This window comes from Rattus rattus, chromosome 13, assembly GCF_011064425.1.
Source record: "Rattus rattus isolate New Zealand chromosome 13, Rrattus_CSIRO_v1, whole genome shotgun sequence".
In the NCBI taxonomy this organism is placed as follows: domain Eukaryota; kingdom Metazoa; phylum Chordata; class Mammalia; order Rodentia; family Muridae; genus Rattus; species Rattus rattus.
Window position 1 is genome coordinate 14,059,744 of NC_046166.1, and position 21,526 is coordinate 14,081,269.

Sequence of the window (21,526 nt, forward strand, 5' to 3'; positions counted from 1 at the left end):
GTCCCAGTGCACAAAGCCTAAAATAATTTTATATTAATTTTTTCTGTCTTTGAACATAGTATACAAAGTACACAATCTTTTGAAGAATTTTGTGCATGAAACAGGTATCAAATTTACTTTTTGAGGGTTTTTTGTTTGATTTGGAGTGGGGTTGGTGGCTCACAACCATTTATAATGGGATCTGATATCCTCTTCTGGCATGCAGATGCACATTGCAGGTGGAGTACTGATATAAATAAAATATTTTATAAAAAGGGATGACTACTGCTGCAGTCTTAAAAAACTGAAAGGGTGAGAAGGACATACAGGTAGCTCTTCCTACACAAAATGAAGAGCTGGGTTTGACCTCTGGGATCCACAAGATGGAGAGAGCTGACCCCACTCGTTCTCTGACTTATGTGTATACAGTAACACACAAAGTAAAAACCAAGCCCATGGTGTCGGGGCCGGTGTCGATGGGTTGGTTTGATCTCTCAATGGGGAAAGGCGGTTAGGAATGACAGAATTAAAAAGTATTCCGCTGCACTTTGTACTAGGCACAGGCTAAGTTACACGCGTGCTACCCTGGGTTCACTGGGGTGAGTGGGTGGAGCCCATTCAGTTATTGACAGGTTGACACTAACAGGTGATTGTCTCCTCACAGCAACTGGCTTGGAAGCGTCCGCCTTCATTCCACAGCTAGTCCTTAAGTTACTAGGAGTAATGACAAAGCTGCCTTTCCCAGGTCCTCCAGTCCCCAGCTCATCTGGAAGGCCCCGCCCCCTGGGGCGTACTTCCGGCCCGATTGGGCTGTGGGTGAAAAATACTGCCAAAAGGTTCGTACTGCGCCTGCACCTATTCCGTTGTGCGCCTGCGCACTTACGGCTTCCTTCAGACCGGACATAACGGTCCATGCGCTGCTTCATGGACCGGAAGTGGAGGGGAAGTGTCGTGGGGCGCGCCGGGCCTTGCTGAACGCCGGCAGTTCCTGCCGTTGCCGCCGCCCTCGGCTACTGCCGAGGCCTTCCAAAGCCGCCATGTCCGCCAGCGCCGTCTACGTACTGGACCTGAAGGGCAAGGTACTGAAGGGCTCTCCACCCTCCGCGTTGCCAGGCAACCAACGGGCCCTCGCCCTGTCGGGACCCACCCTGTTGCTAGGCAACTAGCCGACCAGCCGGGCTAGGGCGTCAAGCAGGCGGCCTGTCGGGACCCACCCAGTTGCTAAGCAACTGGCCGACCAGCTCTGCTGGGACGTCTGGCAGGCGGGGCAGCCTCACTTGTCAGCCCCGCCCTGTTGCTAAGAAACGGGCGGTGGTCTTTCTGCGAGTCCCACTCGATTGCTAGCCAACTTGGTGGGCTGAGGTTGCTATCCACTTTGCCCCTTTCCCTCCTTGTACGCCTGGGTGCAGGACTCTAGCCTCACCTGTGGACTGGAAGCTGCCTCCTGCATCAGGACCCTGCGCCACGGGGACCGTTCGACCCTTGGCTAGAGGCGTGGCGGGGAGTATGGCCATAGGTCAGACCCTCTCTCTACAGTGTACATAAAGGCTTCAGCGCTCCCTAGAGCAGCTGAGCTTCCTGTGACATTAAGAGAAGCGGATGATAAGAGTGTGGTTTTAGAGGGGGAAACACACTGCCCAGAGTCACACAGATTACTGAGAAGTAGCTATCTGGAAGCTTCCTCACCAGACAGGTGCTAAGCCCTGGGCCATCATGGGTTGGCAGAATCTGTCAGCTAAACTTAGTCACTTGGAAAAGCACAAATAGATACCTGTTGGGGCTATGTCTTCATAATGGACTAGCAGTCCCAGCTAAAGGATCAGGGAGAGCTTTCCTGACTGGGAATAACCAAGATTGCTGAGACATGAAGGCCCTGGACAGAAGCAGGACCCTGGCAGCTTTCCCAGGGTTATCTGAGAAAGAAAACTTCATTTGTTTGTTTTTGCGGGCGTGCACATGTGTGTGGAGGAAGGAGACCCTCTGCTACCTTTACATGGGCTCTTGTTATCTTTTTTTTTTTTTTTTTTCTGGAGCTGAGGACCGAACCCAGGACCTTGTGCTTGCTAGGCAAGCGCTCTACCACTGAGCTAAATCCCCAACCCCGGGCTCTTGTTATCAAACCCAGGCCACTAGATTGATTGAGCTAAGCTGCCTGACCTTTAAAACACATGGATCTGCCTGTCTGTACTTCCCAGAAGAATCTGACTTTTCCCCCCCTCTTGGTTTTATGAGACAGGGTTTCTCTGTGTAGCCCTGGCTGTCCTGGAACTCACTCTGTAAACCATGCTGGCCTTGAATTTAGAGATCAACCTGACTCTGCCTCCCAAATGCTGGGATTAAAGGTGTTTGTCACCACCACCACTGGGCCAGAATCTGGCTGTTGCCTGGGATTTGGTATGGAGCTCAGGTCAAATACTTGGAAAACACTTTACAGACTGAGCTGTCTCCTTAGGCTAATGGATGGTTTCGTGGTGCTGATAATAGAGTCTAGAACAACAAGCCCTCTGCCAGGCAGCCACAGTGGACTCTGTGCAAATGCCTCTTCCAGGAAGGCACATTCAGCCTTAAGAAATGGGCTGCCGCCCTACCTTAGGCCATCAGAGTGGAAGGCAAGTGGCCTGCCTCTTATGTTTGGAACCTACCAGAACAGGTTCAGCCACAGTAAACAAGTCCAACATTCATCAGTGAAAGAACACTGATGTCCAGTCTACATGGAGACTGTTTAGAAGAGCCCCCCAACCCCCACCCCGTGTTTTCCTTAGTCCCTTGAGTATATACCTGCCTTGTAGGTCACCCAAGGTCAACAAGTGGTGAGTCCCAGACCTGGGCGTCCTCCACAGCCTATTGGGAAACCGGGCAGGGCGGCGCTCCCTAGGTCTCATGGCACATGCTCTACCGTCCACCCTGGCCTAGAGGTGCAATGGGCTGCCTGCCATGGCTTGCTTATTCCTTTAGAAAACATCTCATTGGAACTAGCAAGTACCCATCCTGGGCTGAAGCTGGAGGGCTAGATTTACATGTGGATCTCTGCAGCTGAGCTGTGTGATCATAGACAAGCACCTTGGCCTGTCTGAGCTTTGCCTTCCTAATGGATCTGAAGAGTCTCCTGAGTTACTGAGTGTAGATGTGGGACAAGCCTTGCCCTGGAAAGGCCCACAGAACGTGGTACTTGGGCTCCACAGGCCTCTTGGCCTAGCAGGAAACACTTGAACCAGCAGCCAAACAGTTGTTGGCCTTCTGTTTGGCATTCAGAGAAGGTTACAAAAGACTTCCAGAGCAGACACCTGATGTGGTTCTGAGAAGGTGACAGATGTCCCAGTTGGCATGTAGGGTGTAGGTTGCCCATAGACTGTTCTGGGACCTTGAGGGCCCAATGGGAGGAGGCTCCACGGCCACTGAAGTTCCAGGGAGGAGTCCCCAGGATGGGGTTTGATCAGACCTGCCTCTGGAAAGCTTCCCAGAGAGGCTGTAGACTTCCCTGCTAGTACAGCAGTTCTTGGTGAGCACAGGCAAACACACAGTAAGTGGGAGTAAGGATGTCTCGGAGATCCTGGCCCTGATCTCTCTGCTGTGTTACCTCAGGCAGGCAGCTCCACCTCTCTGGGCACTGTAATCTGTAAAACTAACCAGCCAACCATATAAGAGGTAGCAAGAGGGAAAAAAAAAGTGGGCAAGTGGGAGTCCCTCAGCTGGGGTAAGGAGCATCAGACCCAAAAGCTTACCCCTTGTGTGCTATGTCCGCACAAGGCCCAAAAAGAGCTCAGAAGGAAGTGTCCTCACTGCACTCTCCAGCTAGAAGTGGCAGAGACCGTGCTTTCTGAGGAGCAGATGCAGCAGCAGGTGGTGCCAGTCTAGCGTGGCAGCTCAGGAGAACTGCAGCACTGCCACATGGCCAACCAGCCATGCTGACAGCAGGCAGCGTGACAGGACAGGCACTGTCACCAAGTAACCAGGACCTCCTCAACCCTCACCCGCAGCTTCCTCATGGCCCCTTCCTGCCATTTCCTCAGGGTCCTCCAAGGAGCAACTCCTGTTTGGTTCCTTTCACTATGCACAGTGACTCTGAGGGTAGAGCCTACCTGGGCGTCCTCATGTCCTCAGCTCAGAGTCCCATGTCCTGCGTTCACATTCCTATCTGCCCTCAGCTGACCCCGAATGGTTTTGTGTTTTGGTTTTTTGTTTTTACTAAGTGTGTGGGGAGGCGAGAGGGATACGGGTATGTGCGAACGTGTGCAGGCGCCCCTGGAGGCCAGAAGTAAACATCAGATCCCCTACAGCCAGAGTTACGAGCACTTGTGAGCTACCCAATGTGGAAGCTGGGAACTGAACCTGGGTCCTCTGAAAGAATAGCAGTCACTTAAGTAACGAGCCATTTCCCAACTCCTGGGATTTATTTATTTGCTTATTTGGTTTTATATACATACATAGTGTGTATCTGTATATGTGTGTGTGTGTGTGTGTGTGTGTGTGTGTGTGTGTGCACATACACACACATCATTTTTATTTTATGGTTGTTAGTATTTGACTGCATGTGAGAGGATGTCAGAAGCCCTGGAACTGGAGTCATGGATAGGCGTGCACTTCTATGTGATTCTGAGGATTCTGCAAGAGCAGCCAGTGTTCTTCATTGCTAAGCCATCTCTCCACCTCCTGTTTGGTTTTTGAGACAGGTTTCTCTGTGTAGCCCTGGCTGTCCTGGAACTTGATCTGTAGACCAAGCTGGCCTCAATCTCAGAGATCCACCAGACTCTGCCTCCTGGGTGCTGCGATTAAAGGCCTGCACTGTCATTCCCAGCAAACCTAGGGTTTTTTAAAAAGACAGGGTCTCACTATGTCCAGTCTGAAACTTACAATGTAAGCTTCCCTACCTCCGCTTCCAAGTGCTAGGATTAGAGGTGTCTTACCATGCTTGACAAAGTATTTTTAGCAGGGAAACAGTTTGCTATATAAGTGTGAAGAACTGAGTACAGATTCCTAGGACCCACATACACCAGGAGGGTATGGCAGCCTGATCCCAGGAGCCTGCTGGCTAGCTAGATCATCTGGGGTGGTAGCACAAAGAGAGAGGGGTCGGGGAGAGGGAAAGGTGCTGCATTTGAACTGGGTTTGGTATCTCATGCCTATAACCTAAGCACCCTGGAGGCAGAAGGACTGCCGTGAGTTTGAGGCTAGCCTGGGCTACATAGTGAAATCATCACGACAAAGCAAAAGCCTCAGGAATGTTTTTTGTCAGAGCAGGCTGTCCTTAGATACCACAGCACTGTATTGGAGGGCCCTCAGATTCTGGAATCCTGGGGTCGTGGAACAGCCAGATTCTCTATACATCTGTTGTAAGACAAGTCCTTTTGTCTCTGGTGTGGCTCTATTTAAGATTCAGCCACTGGGGTGTTCATTTATGTGGACTGGCTCATACCTGTCATCCCAGCACTCAGGAGGTAGCAGCAGGAGAAACAGGAATTCAAGGCTATCCTTGGCTACATAGTGGATTTGAGATATGCCCAGGCTCCTTGGACCCACTCCCGGCTTCATTCTCCGTTGAGTGCCCATGGACACACAACTTCTCTGATTCTCTAGGATGAGCCGCTGGGTCATACTTAACTCTGGTGTCACTTTCTGAGGAGCCACCAACTTTGGCTACTTCACAGGATGATGGACAGTGGTTCAGACACCATGCAAGGAGGAAGACCAGGGCAGGGCTATTCCTGTGCAGGCTTCAGTGGGATCCCATGAACTTGGACTCCTCTGGGATCGGGTGCTCAGGAGAGCCAGGTGTGCCAGCACAGCAAAGGCACTGAGAGGGTCTGCATGGAGTGCTCACAGGGCAAGGCTTGGCCCAGTGTCTGAGGGGATCAGTCCCTCCTTTCTCCACCTTCTGCTGAAGGAAGAGCCTTGTGGATGTTGGGAAGTTGTGTCCCTTCACAGATGGTCCCCACCCCTACCTCAGACCCTCAGAGGAAGCCACCCCTTCTTTCCTTCCTAATGCAGGTGCTCATCTGCAGGAACTACCGTGGGGATGTGGACATGTCAGAGGTGGAGCACTTCATGCCCATTCTGATGGAGAAGGAGGAGGAGGGCATGCTGTCACCTATCTTGGCCCATGGTGGCGTTCGTTTCATGTGGATTAAGCACAACAACCTGTACCGTATCCCTATGCTGTGGAGTCGGGCCTTGGGGATGACACGCCTGCCCACCAGCACAGAACAGCTGGGCAGCCAGAGGACACAGGGAATGCTAAGTATTCCAGAAGCCGCAGCTGTGGGGAAGGGAGAGACACAAGGCAAGAGTGGGAGCCAGCTGGGCCTGAAGTTGTCCTCTGGAGATGTGTCATGTTAAATGGGGTAGGTCTTTGGATGGGGTGGGCTGGCTATAGGTGGCCTGTGGTCTAGAGATTTCTGGCTGCTGTGTATGGCCACACTGTCAGGAGCAGGAGTGGACAAATGAGGGGAACAGGGTAGGAGTCGGGGTGGGAAGATCTCATGTGCCCTACATCCTCAGCCTCAAATCAGGTGTGGTGCAGGTGGAGACCCACCGCGGCTGCGCCCACCACTTTGGGCTTTGAGACCTCTGGAGATCTGGCTGTGCAGGAGCTCTTCAGCTGCCAGTCCCCTCGTCAGTAAATGTGTGCATGCGTGTAACCGCTACAGGCACAGATGCCACCTCTTCCCAGGGACACGGTCTTCCCTTGCAGTTCCTGCCCTGCTCTCCCTCCCAGGCATAGGGTTTTTTCCCCTGATGTATATTAGCATTTGTGAACTCCCTTGTGGAGTGGACCTAAAGTCCAATAGAAAGGTGTTGGTGTCACCCATGACATCTGTGCCAGTAGTGCACATCCAGGCACATGTGCTGAGCATGTGGTGTTTGAGCACACTGGGTCCATAGCTGAGCAGGAGTGTTGATAACCGTTCGTCAACAGCCCTCGAAGCCCCTTCTGGCACTAGGAAAGCCAACCAGCAGGGCGGGGGTTTCCATTTGGTTCCAACTTAATTTCCCCATGTTCTGCAGTCCAAGTGCAGTGTCTTCAGCAATAGGCTCTTACCATCCGGTTCTGCCGTACAACAGCAGCAGCGGCCTGCACGGCTCGTGGAGCTTCAGGGTGTCCTGCAGCACCTCCCAGGAGATAGTCTGCCCATGGCACAGGGACTTCACCCAATAGCCTGATGACCTCCGCGAGTGTCCTTCTCCATCCATGTAGGGTACCAGTTGGATTTAAACTCTTTACCTGTTTTAACAACATCTTGTTTTTTACTTTTTAAAGGCATCATTTGTAGACATATTTTACCTGCATGTTTGCAGGCCAGAAGAAGGCATTGGATCCCCTGGAACTAGAGTTAAAGCCAGTGATGAGCCACCATGTGGGTGCTGGGGATTGAACTTGGGTCTTCTGGAAGAGCAACCTATGCTCTTTACCACTGAGCCATCTCTGTAGCCCTCCACTTTTCCTTTCAATTATCCAGGCCTCAGCTGGGCTGTGAGGTAGGTAGAAGTGCCATTTCACCTGGTCGTCTTCATGTTAGTGAAGTGACTGCTGTCACTCTTACCTCCATGGACGTCCACACATAACGCCTGGTTGGCTGAGACCTTGGTGGTGGCTTCCCCTGCTGCTCACTTGCATGAAATGCTTGTAAGAGGCCTGCAGCTGTGCTGTGTTTGCACTGGTGAGAGAGTTTCTCATGTCTTTCTGATATCGTACTAAATCTACAGATTGATTTTATGTATGTGTCCATTTGTTGAGGCCATAATCAGGAACAGGCCTGGTGTTAGGAGAACACACAAAACTGCAGACTGCGTCACAGCAGAGCCAGCAGCCTTAAAGATTTTCTAACCTGTGTTGGCTTCCCTATGACCAGACGTTACATGGACCCAGTGGGCAGCTTCCAAGGATACCTGAAAGGAAATGGGTCCTTGGGTCCACTGTGGGCTACCTATTTGGAGTGAGTAGACATGTATAGCATTCTCCTCAGAAGGGCTTTGTCACCAACAGAAAGAAGAGAGGCTGGCCCTGGCTGCTTCTCCACCTAGCTGGGCTCTCCTAGTCTTGCTCCTAAATGCAGCATCCAGAAGCTACCCCTTAAACCTTACACTTTGTGTCACCAAGGCTCCTCTGAATGCTTACCACATGTCCCTGGCCTGGCTCAGACTGGGGACTTAGTCCTAATTTTGGGCTCAATGGACCACTGGATTGTGGCTGGGGCAGGGAGCCGTGGGGATGGGCACCTGTAATGTGGTATCCTGGCCTCAGAAGGCTCCTTGACTGCTACCCCCCAGTGGTCGCCACTTCAAAAAAGAATGCTTGTGTGTCGCTAGTATTCTCCTTCCTCTACAAGGTGGTGCAGGTAAGGCTCCAGTAGTTTGATTTCCCAGCTGGGGAGGACTTTGGGGATTGTAGCTTTGTATACCCAGGGGTCCTGGTCCAGGAAGTCTCAGTCTCCTTGCAGGTGAGGGTCATGCCCACCATGGAGGTAAAGAAAGCTAGCAAGATGGGAACCTGGCTGTGCAACCGTCCTGGCAGGAGGTGCATCATGTGATCCAGGCCCTGTGCCTGCGCAGTAGGGCCTGGGATCAGTTAGGTGCACAGGGCTGGACCTTGGGGCCATGAAGTGTGAAGTTTAATACTATTCAGTGCCTAGCTTTACCCAGGACACCTTTGGACTTAAGTAACCTCTGGCTGCTGAGTCAGCCTGTTTGGTGCTAGTATTAAGCAAGGGCTCCAGGGCTAGTCTGTATTTCCACTAAGTGCCTCTGGAGGTCAGGAACCCTTTCCTGTCTTTCCCCCTCCCTCTTGGGTGGGCGCCTCTTAGACAAGGGTAGAAGATGGAGCAAGGGAACCCATTATCTTTTGGGAAGAGCCTCCAGGTGGTTTCCTTCTGAGCAGGTCCACTGTGAACAGCCTGGCTTAGCCACCTCTGATTGGTGGAATTTGACTGGGGTGCTAGAGCACATTTCCCAGAGCCGGCCTTTCCCACTTGTAAGGGCCTGTGCGCTTCTGTGCTAGTGTAAAGACCAGGTCCCTTCATTAGCCCCCTAGCTACCCATTGAAATGGAGGTGCTTGTCTACAGCCAGACAGCCAACACCCTACGTGGATAGGCAGCAGTCTTGAGGCCGAGGCAGGGATCACAGGCACAGCTGGGATTGATACAGAGGCCTGGCCAATGCCTGTGGTCTGTAGTTCAGATCTGTGGTTTCTGGCCTGTGCAGTCACTCTGGGTCTGGGCTTAGTCCTGCTCCGCTGCCCCTGGCCCAGGTCTTCTCTGAGTACTTTAAGGAGCTGGAGGAGGAGAGCATCCGAGACAATTTTGTTATCATTTATGAGCTGCTGGATGAGCTCATGGACTTCGGCTACCCGCAGACCACCGACAGCAAGATCCTGCAGGAGTGAGTACACGCATCCCCTGCCTACCCTCGCCCGCAGCGGCTTAGTTGCCAGCCCAACAGAGCAATCAGCTTGCTCCTTCTGCACCAACTGTTTTGTAGTTATTTTGAGAGAGGGTCCTGATCCTCCTATGTCTGCCTCTGGAGCACTGGGCTGACAGGAATGGGCCATGTGTCCTGTGTACTGGGTACTGGACATGGGGTTCCTAATTTTGTGTGTGGTGCAGGGATTCAGCCCTGCAGATGCTTTCTGCTGAGTGCCTCTTGGGTCAGGACCCTTTCCTATACGTATACCCCATGTCTCCACCCACACAGATATGGTACCTTAATCGGAGCCCTGCCTTTGCTGACTGTACTGAACTGAGGCAGGCTTGTGGAATCCCCACCTGCAGAGGCAGAAACCAGCAGGCCCCATGCTGCACTTCCCCCCCTCCGTGGGACCTGGAGTGCCAGCTCGCCACTTACCTGGGAGTCTGGGGAGAGCTGCTGCTCTGCTGTCCTGGTGGCAGAGGGCTGGCTCAGTCCCTCCAGGAGCCCACAGTGCTGACCACTTAATCCTATTCCCCACCGCACACCAGTGCCTGGCCTCAGAAATGAAGTGTATTCGGCCTACTCACTATAGCATGCATACCGTACCCTCCCCAACCAGTTGATGTGGGGCTTCAAGTAGCTGTCTTCTTCCTAGCTCTGTCCTGATCTCGGTGGAACGTTGTGTGTCACTACTGTAACTAAGCGACTCCCCACAGGTACATCACTCAGGAAGGCCACAAGCTGGAAACAGGAGCCCCTCGGCCCCCAGCCACCGTCACCAATGCTGTGTCCTGGCGCTCAGAAGGTATCAAGTATCGGAAGAACGAAGTATTCCTGGACGTCATTGAGGCCGTTAACCTCTTGGTAGGCTGCCTTTTCTCTTCCTTTCCCAACCTGCCATCTTTTCCAGGGCGGAAGTCAGGGATAAGACTGAAACCCAGCAGAGTGTGTAGCCTGAGCCCTGGCAGCAGATGGCAGGGCTCAGTGTCAGAGACTGCTCTCTGCACCAGCCTCCCTTTCAGAATCTGTGGGTACAGCATTGTGGTGTCTCTCAGGAGACTGAGGTAGGGAAGGAAACCTTAAGTTCCAGACCCTCCAGGGTCACATTGTCTCAGAAAAAACGAAAGAGAAGGGGCAGCAAGAGAGATGGCCCAGCAGTTAAAAAAGGGATTCCCACAAGCCTGACCTTCTGGGTTTCATTCTAGTGGAAGAGAACTGACTCCTGCATTCTGCCCTGTGAGAGTTCACATGTATACACGCAGACACACACACACACACACACACACACACACACACACACACACACACACAGTAAAATACAAATACAGTTTAATTTAAAGAATACAGGGCTCAGGGGATTGCTTAGTGAGCCAAGTTGCTACACCTCAAGCCTCATGACCTGAGCTCCATCCCCAGAGCCCTCATCACCACAGATTTGTCCTCTAATCTCCACACAGAGGCAGCGACACCCGATACACATACACCACGACTTACAGACATAAGCAGAGCACTCATGTACAAGCTGGAGGACCCAAGTTGTGTGGAAGCTGGGGGAGGGGGTGCTGTAGCCCCAGCACTGAGGGCTGGGACAGGAGGATCAACCCAGCCAAGATGAGAACTCTAGCTCAGTGAGACCTTGCCTAAGCAAAGGGCGGGAGGCCACAGAGGCCTTGTGGGAAGTCCTTTTTCACCTGGTGAGCTGGAAGACTGCAGGTTTGCAGTTAAGCCAGATATGGCAGAGGTCACACCTCACATGGCTCCTGCTGTCCCCAGGTCAGTGCCAATGGCAACGTGCTGCGCAGTGAGATCGTGGGTTCCATCAAGATGCGCGTCTTCCTCTCAGGCATGCCTGAGCTACGCCTGGGTCTCAATGACAAAGTCCTCTTTGACAACACGGGCCGTGAGTACCTGAAGACAGTGCTGAGGCTGAATCAGTCTTGCTAGGGGAGGGACTTCCTTGACCACAAGTTAGAGCTGAGTGCATGCCTACCTGGGGGGCAGCCGGCTGCGAACAAGACTTAACAGAGAATCCCTATTACTGCAGCTCAGTAAGTGGTCAGTGCTGACCTAGCAGGCCTGGGTTCAGTACTCACCAGCACCAAAACGGACAGGAAGATCTGGCTGGTATGGTGGCATCTGCCCCTCATCCCATCTCTCAGGACACTGAGGCAGGAAGATTCTGAGTTTGAGGCCCTCCGTGAGGAGCATGGCAGAGAACCAAGGTTCTGGGTACTTAGATATCATCAGAGAGACCCATGGTAGAGCCCGGCCCCATCCTCTGTCCCTTTCCCTTTGCGGTGGGCTGTTGGAAGCTAACACCAAAGCTGGGCTCTCTGCGTGGTGAGCCTTCTAATGGCAGAGCATAGCACAGGTGGGCATGGCCAGGCCGCTGCGGCTCCTCACTGGTTCCTGGCCCTCACAGCCTCCTGGACTTGCTAGCCATACCTGGTCCCTTTGTAGTGGGTGAATGGTACCCACAGCCACTTAGCAAATGTGCCCTGGCCTGTTGCTGTCTGGCTGCTGCAGGCTTAGCAGGACACAAGCAGGGTAACCACGGATGGACCCTGTGCTAGCATCAGACAGGCATGTGATGGAAGGAGGCTGTCTAGGAACTGGCTTCTTGTAGATGCTTCTGGCATGGGCAGGGACCCGTAACCCCTGCCAGCCTCACTCCCTGCCCTTCACAGGAGGGAAGAGCAAGTCAGTGGAGCTGGAGGACGTGAAATTCCACCAGTGTGTGCGGCTGTCACGTTTCGAGAATGACCGCACAATATCCTTCATTCCACCGGACGGAGAATTCGAACTCATGTCCTACCGCCTCAACACCCATGTGAGTGTAGCAAGTTCCCGGCAAATTGTGCTCCAGTCCTCCCACATCCTCTGGGTACCTGCCTCCCACCCCTACTTGGGCAGAAAACTTGGCCACCACTGGATCTCCCATGGTCATCACCTCTATTTTCATACACACTGGTCTCCTGGAAGATGGGGCCTTGCCTGGCCTCACTTTCCCCTCAGTAGCATGAGGTGTGGTGAGACACCAGCAGGGATACGTGCCCTCTCCGCACCCACAGGTGAAGCCTTTGATCTGGATCGAGTCCGTGATTGAAAAGCATTCCCACAGCCGCATTGAGTACATGGTCAAGGTCAGTGAGAGGGTGGGCACCTTGGAGGCCTAAGTCAGGTGTGGGCAGTGCCTAGAGAAGTCCAAGGCTTTGGTGGATAATGGGGACCCACTGCCAGGCAGGAACTGTGTGGGCCTGGTAAGGTGGCTGGGGGTGGCCAGACTCCCTTCCCTGCATCATCCAGCGCCTCTGCCTGGCGCCTCCTTGCAGGCCAAGAGCCAGTTCAAGCGGCGGTCAACAGCCAACAATGTGGAGATCCACATCCCAGTCCCCAATGACGCCGACTCACCCAAGTTCAAGACCACGGTGGGGAGTGTCAAGTGGGTCCCCGAAAACAGTGAGATCGTGTGGTCCATCAAATCCTTCCCGGTGAGCCCCACATTCACCAGGTACCCCTAAATATCTCCCTGGGACCCATCCCTGTGCCACCTTGGGGAATGTGTTTCCTTGCAGTGAGGGGTAGTCCTGCTGAGTGACATCCTGGTCTCAGGAACACAGGTGCAGTCCTTCTCTGCACCCTAGCAGGCTGGGGAGGGCTGGCCATAGGTCCATCCCAGGAGAGCTTTCCCTTGGTGGTGCAGCACAGCCACAGTGCACAGGGTCCACATCAGTAGGTTCCCTGGTGCACCTCACTGTGCCACCCTGAAGTATTTAGTGATGAAATAGCGAGAGTCAGGGCTGGCCTCTGCTTCCTACCCTTTCTGTGTTGGCGATGATCCCAGGGCACCCAAGCAGGTAGACTCCGCTGCTGTGCACCCTGGCTTGAGGGCCTCACATGGGGGTGGGAGTATAGGTGGGAAGGATGGCCACCCTCAGGGGAGGTGCAGCTTGGCCCTGGTGGCCACTGTTGACTTTCCCTGTTTTCTGCCAGCCTTCTGTCACACAGCACAGTGACACAGCTCATCAGTGTCTTGCATATTACCGAAGTCCTTTTTAAGGCCAAATAATACTCCACACCATGCCCCTTCCCTTTCCACTGAGAGGCGCTCTTGGTGCGCCCAAGATCAGCTGCAGTGAGTGTGTGAGCACAGGGCTCTCCTCCATGTCCTGCTTCCTGTCCCCAGGCTTACACCCACAGTCTCGGAATGGTTTGCCACAAGTAGCTTGAAGTGTTTGTGTAGCAGTGACCAGTGCTGCATTCCCGCCAGAGGTGCTTGAGGGTTCTGCCTTCTTGTCTGTCATGTTTTTGTTTTTGTCTTTGATCTTAGCACTGGCTGACCTGAGCACACTGTGTAGATAGACCAGGCTAGCCTCAAACTGACGGAGATCCTCCTGCCTCTGCCTCCATCCATCCTCATGTTCCCTTGGTCTTTGATTTGTGACTGCGCCCAAAGCACGCTGCAGCTGCTAACCCAGTCCCCAGCCCAGTCGCCCGCCCTCCTTCAGGTTCAGTTCCCTCACTGATTTTTCCATCAGTGTCGATGCAGAGAAACATTCCTTCCAGCTCCAGCCTAAGTCTGTACCTACGAGACCACAGTGTAACATGCAGTGCCATTTTCTACAACTAATGATCTCACATAGAAGTTGTTTCGTGTTTTTGTTTTGTAGGGACTTTGTTGGTTTGAAATGGTCTCCCTGAATGGTCTCAGAGGTCTGCAACTCATTCTGCAGTCCAGAGTGACCTCAAACTCGTGTACTTCAGGCTGGCCTTGAACGTGCTCCCCCCCTCCTGCCTCTGCCCTGAATGCTGAGATTGCTAGGCCCTGCTTCCCTGTGTTTCCCTTGGGCAGGTCTTCTCTCTCAGTTCCCCCTACTCTGTTGTTAGGTCCCAGGAGTCAGAGGGCTATGCGCTCTGGCTCCATGCACATGGCATGGTGTCCTTTGTGGCTGGGAGCCCTGCCCTGCTGCACCCTGAAGTGTGAGCTCAGGAAACCAAAGGCCATGTGTTGTCCCAGGTACAGCTAGAGCTAGAGTGCCAGTCCGAGGGGACAGCAAGCCCAGGCCTGATCACTCTGCATGGCCAGAGCAGGGCAGGGGTCTCAGCTAGTCCTGACTGGCCCACTCTCCACCACCTCCACGTTATCGCTGGACTCCTGGGAACCTGCGCCTACCCCACCTCAGTGTCCTCCTCTCCCTGTTCACAGTCCCCTTGGGGCTGTGCGGTGGGACAGACACACCCTCTCCCCAGTGTGCCCCAGGCTCCCTTCACTACAAGTCCTGTCTGCACGGTCTGGCTCCTCGGCCACCCGTCTCTCCCTAGGAGCTGCTGAAGCCAGGTCACACCCTACCCCAAGTGGGCTCCTGGGAGCCATGGCCAGCTTGGGAGACAGCACATGGCTGTGGGCTGCTGCCTAACTGCCTCCTTCATTGGCCCCCAGGGTGGCAAGGAGTACCTGATGCGGGCTCACTTCGGCCTTCCCAGTGTGGAAGCGGAAGACAAGGAGGGCAAGCCTCCCATCAGCGTCAAGTTCGAGATCCCCTATTTCACTACCTCTGGCATCCAGGTATGAGTGTGTTGGGGCTGGCTGCCTGAACCTCACACTTGAGCCCAGTGTCACAGCAGAAGCCCCATCCCGACATAGGGCCTATTTTCTTGGGGTCCCTCAGTGTGTGGATGAGGGAAACACACTGTTCCCCTGAAAGGCCCAAGGTCACCAAGCCTGGGTCTTGGCTGCTGCTGACAACCCCTCATGCTATGCCAGGTCTGCCCCCTTGGCCTTGCCCCTTGGATGAGGGGTGCTGGTAGGGGTGCAGCCTACTCAAGGCTCTTGTGTCCAGGTGCGCTACCTGAAAATCATTGAGAAGAGCGGGTACCAGGCCCTGCCCTGGGTACGCTATATCACGCAGAATGGAGGTGAGTGGCTGCCTGGCTAGCAGGACCTACAGAGGTCTTTCTAGGCCGTGGCTTCCTACATGGAGCTGAGGGTGGGTGCCCTGGGTATCTGTGGAGCTGAGGGTGGGTGCCCTGGGTATCTGTGGAGCTGAGGGTGGGTGCCCTGGGAATCTGTGGAGCTGAGGGTGGGTGCCCTGGGTATCTGTGGAGCTGAGGGTGGGTGCCCTGGGTATCTGTGGAGCTGAGGGTGGGCGCCCTGGGTATCTGTGGAGCTGAGGGTGGGTGCCCTGAGTGTCTGTGGAGCTGAGGGTGCATCCCCCATGTTTCTAGATTACCAGCTCCGGACCCAGTGAGAGGCCTTGGTAACCAGCCCAGCCCACCCAGCCTCAGGGCACACCTGCCACACTCACCAAAACTGAAGCTGGAGGGTGGCCCTGGACGTGCAGCCACCCTCCCCTCAAGCCTGAGTAGACTCACACAGAACCCCTTCCCTGGTCCCATTCTGATCCAGGGTGGGAAGGAAGGGTCTGCCAGCCTCCCCCAGGGACAAGCCAGCTGGAGCTGAGCTCCTGGTGCCTCATGACTGGCCACCCACCACCCTGTGGGCACCATCCCTGCTCACCACCGGAGCCTCCTTTTGTTGCCATTTTGCTGAGCATGTTGGTCACTGTCGTCTGTGGCTGTCCTGTCACCTTTCTGTCCTGTCCTGTGCAGCTGCCTCCTATCCATGGCAGGACAGTCGCTCTCCTGGACCAGCTGTGCCCCCTTGCCCACCCTTGACCACATCAGTGTTTTCCCCGGAAGGGCACATGGCCTCAGCCTCTGCCCCAAAGTCCCTGGGCAGCACAGGCCAGTCTCACTGTACAAGACCTCGTCGTCCTCCACCCATGTGTGACAGTGACATTAAAGTCTATTTGTTACATCTGCGGCCTCTTCTCTCTGCTGTGGTCAGGCCCCACACAGGGACCCTGTAGGAAGGGTCGACTTCTTTTGCAGCAGAGCAAGCCTAGCAGTGAAGGAACTACACTTCCCTTCCCTTGGTAGCAGGAGTGCTATCCAAGAGACACTGGATAGAGTGTCCTCTCGGTCTCTAGCTGCCTGTCATGCCTCTGCATAGTGGCCGTCCTCTGGTGGTCTGAAGCTGTAGACCCCCATGTTCCCAGCTGCACAGGTATAGGCTGGGCCCCCATACTGGTGACTGAGCTCCTGTGGGCTTGGAAGTCCTGAGTTTCTACATTGGGTGTCTGAGCTCTGACCCTCAGGACCATCTCACTCTGTGACTCTGCTCTCCTGTCACTCCTTGTCACCACACTCCTATGTGGGATGTGTTGTGCAGACCTCACTTGCATAGCCAAGTACAACCTTCCCAGCACAGGGCCCGCCAGCACCCTAGAAGCCTCCCAGCCCTGCCTTACTCACCAGTGGTCACAAGGACTGCCAGTCACACTGCACCCGCCACCTGTCACTCTACAGGTCTGCAGCAGGCTATGGCTCCATGCAGCTCACTTTAACCCACCCACCATGGCCCTGCACACCTGAGAGATGCAGAAATGCCGGGCTCCGAGTTCCACCCTGCACTGATATCAGCAAGAAGAAACGGGAGCTGGGAGGCAGAGGGGCAGCCGGGGGCAGCAGAGGGCACAGAGATGCTGAAGCAGGCGGCAAAGCTGAGCAAAGGTGTCTCAGATGGCACCTAAGTCAGGGAGGCTGACCTGGACTCCACCAGCCAGGGCACGAGAACCAGCGCTGGCCAGCAGGGTAGCGCACAGTGTGAGAGACAGAGCCTGCTGCTTCAACCCTTGGGACCCACATGCTGTGTGGAGAGACTCGACTCCCAGAAGCTGCCCTCTGAACTCCATTTGAGCTAGCATACACTCACAAAGGAATGAAGTCAGGCATGGCGGCCCACGCCTGCGACTCCAGCACTATGGAGGTCGAGGCAAGAGGATCATAACACTCTCTCAGAAAATAAGTGGGTGCAGGGCTAGAGAGACGGCTCAGCAGCAGAGGACCAGGGTTCTGTCCCCTGCATCCGTATGGAGACAACTGTCTGTAAGTCCAGTTCCAGGGACTCCTGCACCCTCTTCTGGCCTCTGAGGGTGCTGGGTGCAACACACACACACACACATTCACATGCAAAACATCCATATCTGGGGCTGGGGATTTAGCTCATCGGTAGAGCGCTTACCTAGGAAGCGCAAGGCCCTGGGTTCGGTCCCCAGCTCCGAAAAAAAGAACCAAAAAAAAAAAAAAAAAAAATCCATATCTATAAAAATAAATTAGAGGTGTAAAGATTTATTATGCGTTTCTTTGAGTGTGCTAGATACATCTGTATGTGGATTGCTAAGCGAGGTCAGAAGAGGGCGTTGGATGGCCCAGGCAACCAGAGTTACAGGGGTGTGAGCCAAAATGCATGCTGGGAACCAAACTCAGGTCCACTGTGAGAACAGAATATTCTCTTTAACTACTGAGCTGGCTACCCAACCCCATAAAAATACATCTTTTTTTAAAAGTTGGCATCTGCAGGGAGTGGTGGTGTGTAACTTTTAATTTTTCTCCTTTTCTTTTTTTTTCGGAGCTGGGGACCGAACCCAGGGCCTTGTGCTTGCTGGGCAAGCGCTCTACCACTGAGCTAAATCCCCAACCCCAACTTTAATTTTTCAACCATTAACGATGGTTCTTATTAAACACTTTAACCTCCCTTTTAGCCCACCGTCCCCCAGAGGTAAAGGAAAACAAAGGGCACAGGGGAAGTGGCCCTGTTTAGAAATGGTTCTATGGAGCATCTCCCATCTGTGTTGTCTGGAAATCAGTTCACAGCTTAACAGCGGCAGCTTTATCCACTCGCGAACACTTCACGGACACACCAGCGGTCCGGTTTGGTAGAGCCGGGATAGCAGACATGAATCAGCAGCAGTGGCACAGCCTTGCAGAGACAGCCAGGCCTCAGCCTGAGCGTGAGTCAGCAGGAGGGGCCAGGAGGAACACCAGAAGCTCTCCACTGTGCCTCTCGCAGCAAAGTGACGATCAGTGAAGACGAGAGACCAACAAGCACAGCACAGGAAGCTCTACCAGCAAGCCAAGCCCAGCCTCCATCATTGTCCATGGAGTCCTATTTATACTCCCTTCGAACATCGCGTGTCCTCCATGGGTCTTGCCCAAGCGTGTGTCTTGTCTCGCGCACATGCATCTGTCGCAGCTGACCTAACTCCGCCAATCAGACCGTGGAAGCAGCATGAACCCCACTGCATTTCTGCCAAGTCCCAATAAATGCTACATAGCTACACAGTGTAAGGCTGATCAATACACGCTTGTAGTCAGCGAAGAATCCTTCATCACACATCCTTTCTTTTTTTTTTTTTTTTTTTTTTTTTTTTCTTTTTTTCGAGCTGGGGATCGAACCCAGGGTCTTGTGCTTGCTAGGCAAGCGCTCTACCACTGAGCTAAATCCCCAACCCTATCACACGTCCTTTCACATGCTCGCTTTAGCATTCTTTCACCTGTGTCTGCTTCACCCAAAAGTTCCTTCATGAGTCTGCCTCAGTGAAACACCATCCAACATGACTGCTTTCTGAAGAGCCCTGAAGTCTCCACTGCAGTGGTGCACACCTTTGACCCCAGCAGTCACGAGGCAGAGACGTGTGGGCCTCTGTGAGTTCAAGGTCAGCCTGGTCTATAAAGTGAATTCCAGGCCAGCCAGGGCTACACACACACACACACACACACACACACACACACACACACACACACACACACACACACGGCATTTGGCATGCATAAGACTCTGAACTCAAAGGGAAAAGTTCCCAGTGGAGGAAGCTTGCCTCATTTTTCCCTCCTTCCCTGAGACGACGTAAGATGAAAACATGGCAGGCCCCAGAACTGCAAAGCGTTTTTGTTGTTTTGGTTTGTTACTGCTTTAGCTTGTTTTGAAACAGTTTCTCTACATAGCCTGGCTGTCCTGGAACTCACTGTGAAGACCAGGCTGGCCTTGAACTCACGAAGTAATCCTCCTTCTGCCTCCTGAGTGAGGGGACTAAAGTGTGCCACCACTTGGCTCGCTGTCTGGTTTGAAGTTTGTTTGTTTTGTCTTACACTTATTGGGTGCAGAGGTCAGAGGTCAGAGGATAGCTAGCAGGCGTGAGTCTCCTTCCACCCTGTGAGCCCTGAGAATTGGACTTGGGTAGGCAAGCTGGGAAACACTTCTACCCACTATGCCATCACGATGGCCATTTAAAAATTAGTTATTGGGGTTGGGGATTTAGCTCAGTGGTAGAGCACTTGCCTAGCAAGCGCAAGGCCCTGGGTTCGGTCCCCAGCTCAGAAAAAAAAAAAAAATTAGTTATTACATTTATTTACTCACAGTAAATCTTTACAGTTACACTTTGGTAAAACACAAAAGGAGAAAAATGCCAAAGGCACGGGTTGGGGGTATTTTTTGAGGCAGCCAGAGAAAAAATATACATGACCTTCAAAACTCAGACAGACAGGCTTTTCAAAGAAGTGGGAGAGAGCTGAATGACATTTCCAACCAACTTAGGGAAAGCCCCAGCCCAGCTACACACTTAAGTGTCCCCAGACAGACAGCCTCCTGTGGCATGCACCTGCCCAGCATGCACAGAGCTCTCTGGGCTGCAGCTTCAGCACCACAAAAGTAAAATCCAGGCACACACACGTACCCCCCCCACACACACACCAAGGCACAAAATGAGCACATTTGGCATGACCTACGGCCACTTTTCAGACAAGGGCTTTTTATCTCGGCTGGTTTTTTTTTTTTTTTTTTTTCCTTTTCTTTTTTTTTTTGGAGCTGGGGACCGAACCCAGGGCCTTGCGCTTGCTAGGCAAGCACTCTACCACTGAGCTAAATACCCAACCCTCTACGGCCACTTTTAATCATCTTCCTCTCTTAACAGCTTACCATGGCTCCCCAGTGCCCTCAGAGGAAAGGCCTCACTCTCTTGGTGCTGACCCCCTCGGTCCCCACAATGCCCCTGCCCTCCTTTGTCCCAGGACACAGTTGCTTGTTGACTTACATGACAGGAATCCTGCACAACCTTTCTTGTCACCCCAGCTTGTCTCTCACACACAGCTGTTCCTGGTTCCACAGTTGCCTGTGTCCAGAAGGCCCGTGAGTTGTTACTGCCCTGTCCCCAGGGAGAAGCGCATATTCTATCTTTGAGAAGTAGACTTGTCCCTGGCACTCTTCCAACTGTGACCACTAGAGGGCACACTCGGGTTAGAAATGGCAGTCCACCACAGAGGCAGGACAAACGGGACTCAGCCTGTAGACTGGGTAATTTGTCCTTGTTTTACATTTCCTCTGCAAGCACGTATGTGTACCATGTGCCAGCCTACGAATGGTTGTATGGACCAAACTCCATCCCCTGCAAAAGTAACCAGTCCTCTTCACCACTGAGTCCCCTTTTAGGTCTTCGTTAATTTTGAGACTGGGTTTTAATGAAGCTAGTCCAGTCTAGCCTCACATTTTTTTATGTAGCCAAGAATGACCTTGAACCAGGATTCTCTTACCTCCACCTCTAAAGCGCTGGAGTCGTGGAGTTACAGGCGTGTGCCACTGTACCCAGTTTATCTAGGTCACCAGGTCACCCTGGGCTTCTTGCAGGCCAAACAAGAACTCTGCCAAGTGAGTTTTAGCCCGCACACAGGGCGCATGTGGCACCGAGCCACATTTAAATAGGAATCCAGATACCATGCAGCTGATCATTCAATTATTTGGGGCAGTGGTTCTCAACCCTCCTAGGACTGTGACCCTTAAACGCAGTCCATTGTGATCTGGTGACCCCAGCTTTATGTTGTTTCTTCATAGCTGTTCTTTTGCTACTCTCATGAATCTTAATATAATGTTTTTGGAGATGGCAGTTTGCCAAAACTTGGGATCCACGGGCTGAGAACCACTGGTTTAGAACACTCCCTCAGGTGTGGTCATCACTCTCACCTCCTCTGAGGCTCACTCCGAGGACTCTCCTGCCTCTCCTCCTGGCTATGAGAGTCAGGATTAGAGACAGTGCTGCTGGCCCCTGGGTCCTTTGGATCCAGGCTCTGGTTGTCCCTCCAGCATGGTAGTCACTGAACAGTCAGTCTCCCAGGCTCACGGACTGTTTGGTTTCTGTAAAGATTTATTTATTTTATGTATGTGAGTACACTGTAGCAAGTCTTCAGACACACCTGAAGAGGGCACCAGATCCCATTACAGATGGTTGTGAGCCACCATGTGGTTGCTGGGATTGA

The 21,526-nt window shown here is 53.2% G+C and overlaps 1 protein-coding gene across 1 annotated transcript; it reads left to right on the plus strand.

The window, feature by feature from the left end:
* The first annotated feature begins 877 nt into the window (after nucleotides 1-877).
* Nucleotides 878-16,196, plus strand: Ap1m1 (adaptor related protein complex 1 subunit mu 1). Its single transcript, XM_032918957.1, has 12 exons — nucleotides 878-1,058; nucleotides 5,965-6,121; nucleotides 8,245-8,312; nucleotides 9,222-9,352; nucleotides 10,096-10,243; nucleotides 11,153-11,279; nucleotides 12,067-12,209; nucleotides 12,451-12,522; nucleotides 12,712-12,870; nucleotides 14,820-14,945; nucleotides 15,220-15,295; nucleotides 15,605-16,196. Exons 1-12 carry the CDS (start codon nucleotides 1,017-1,019, stop codon nucleotides 15,625-15,627), a joined length of 1,272 nt encoding a protein of 423 aa, XP_032774848.1. The 5' UTR covers nucleotides 878-1,016; the 3' UTR covers nucleotides 15,628-16,196.
* The last annotated feature ends 5,330 nt before the right edge of the window (nucleotides 16,197-21,526 follow it).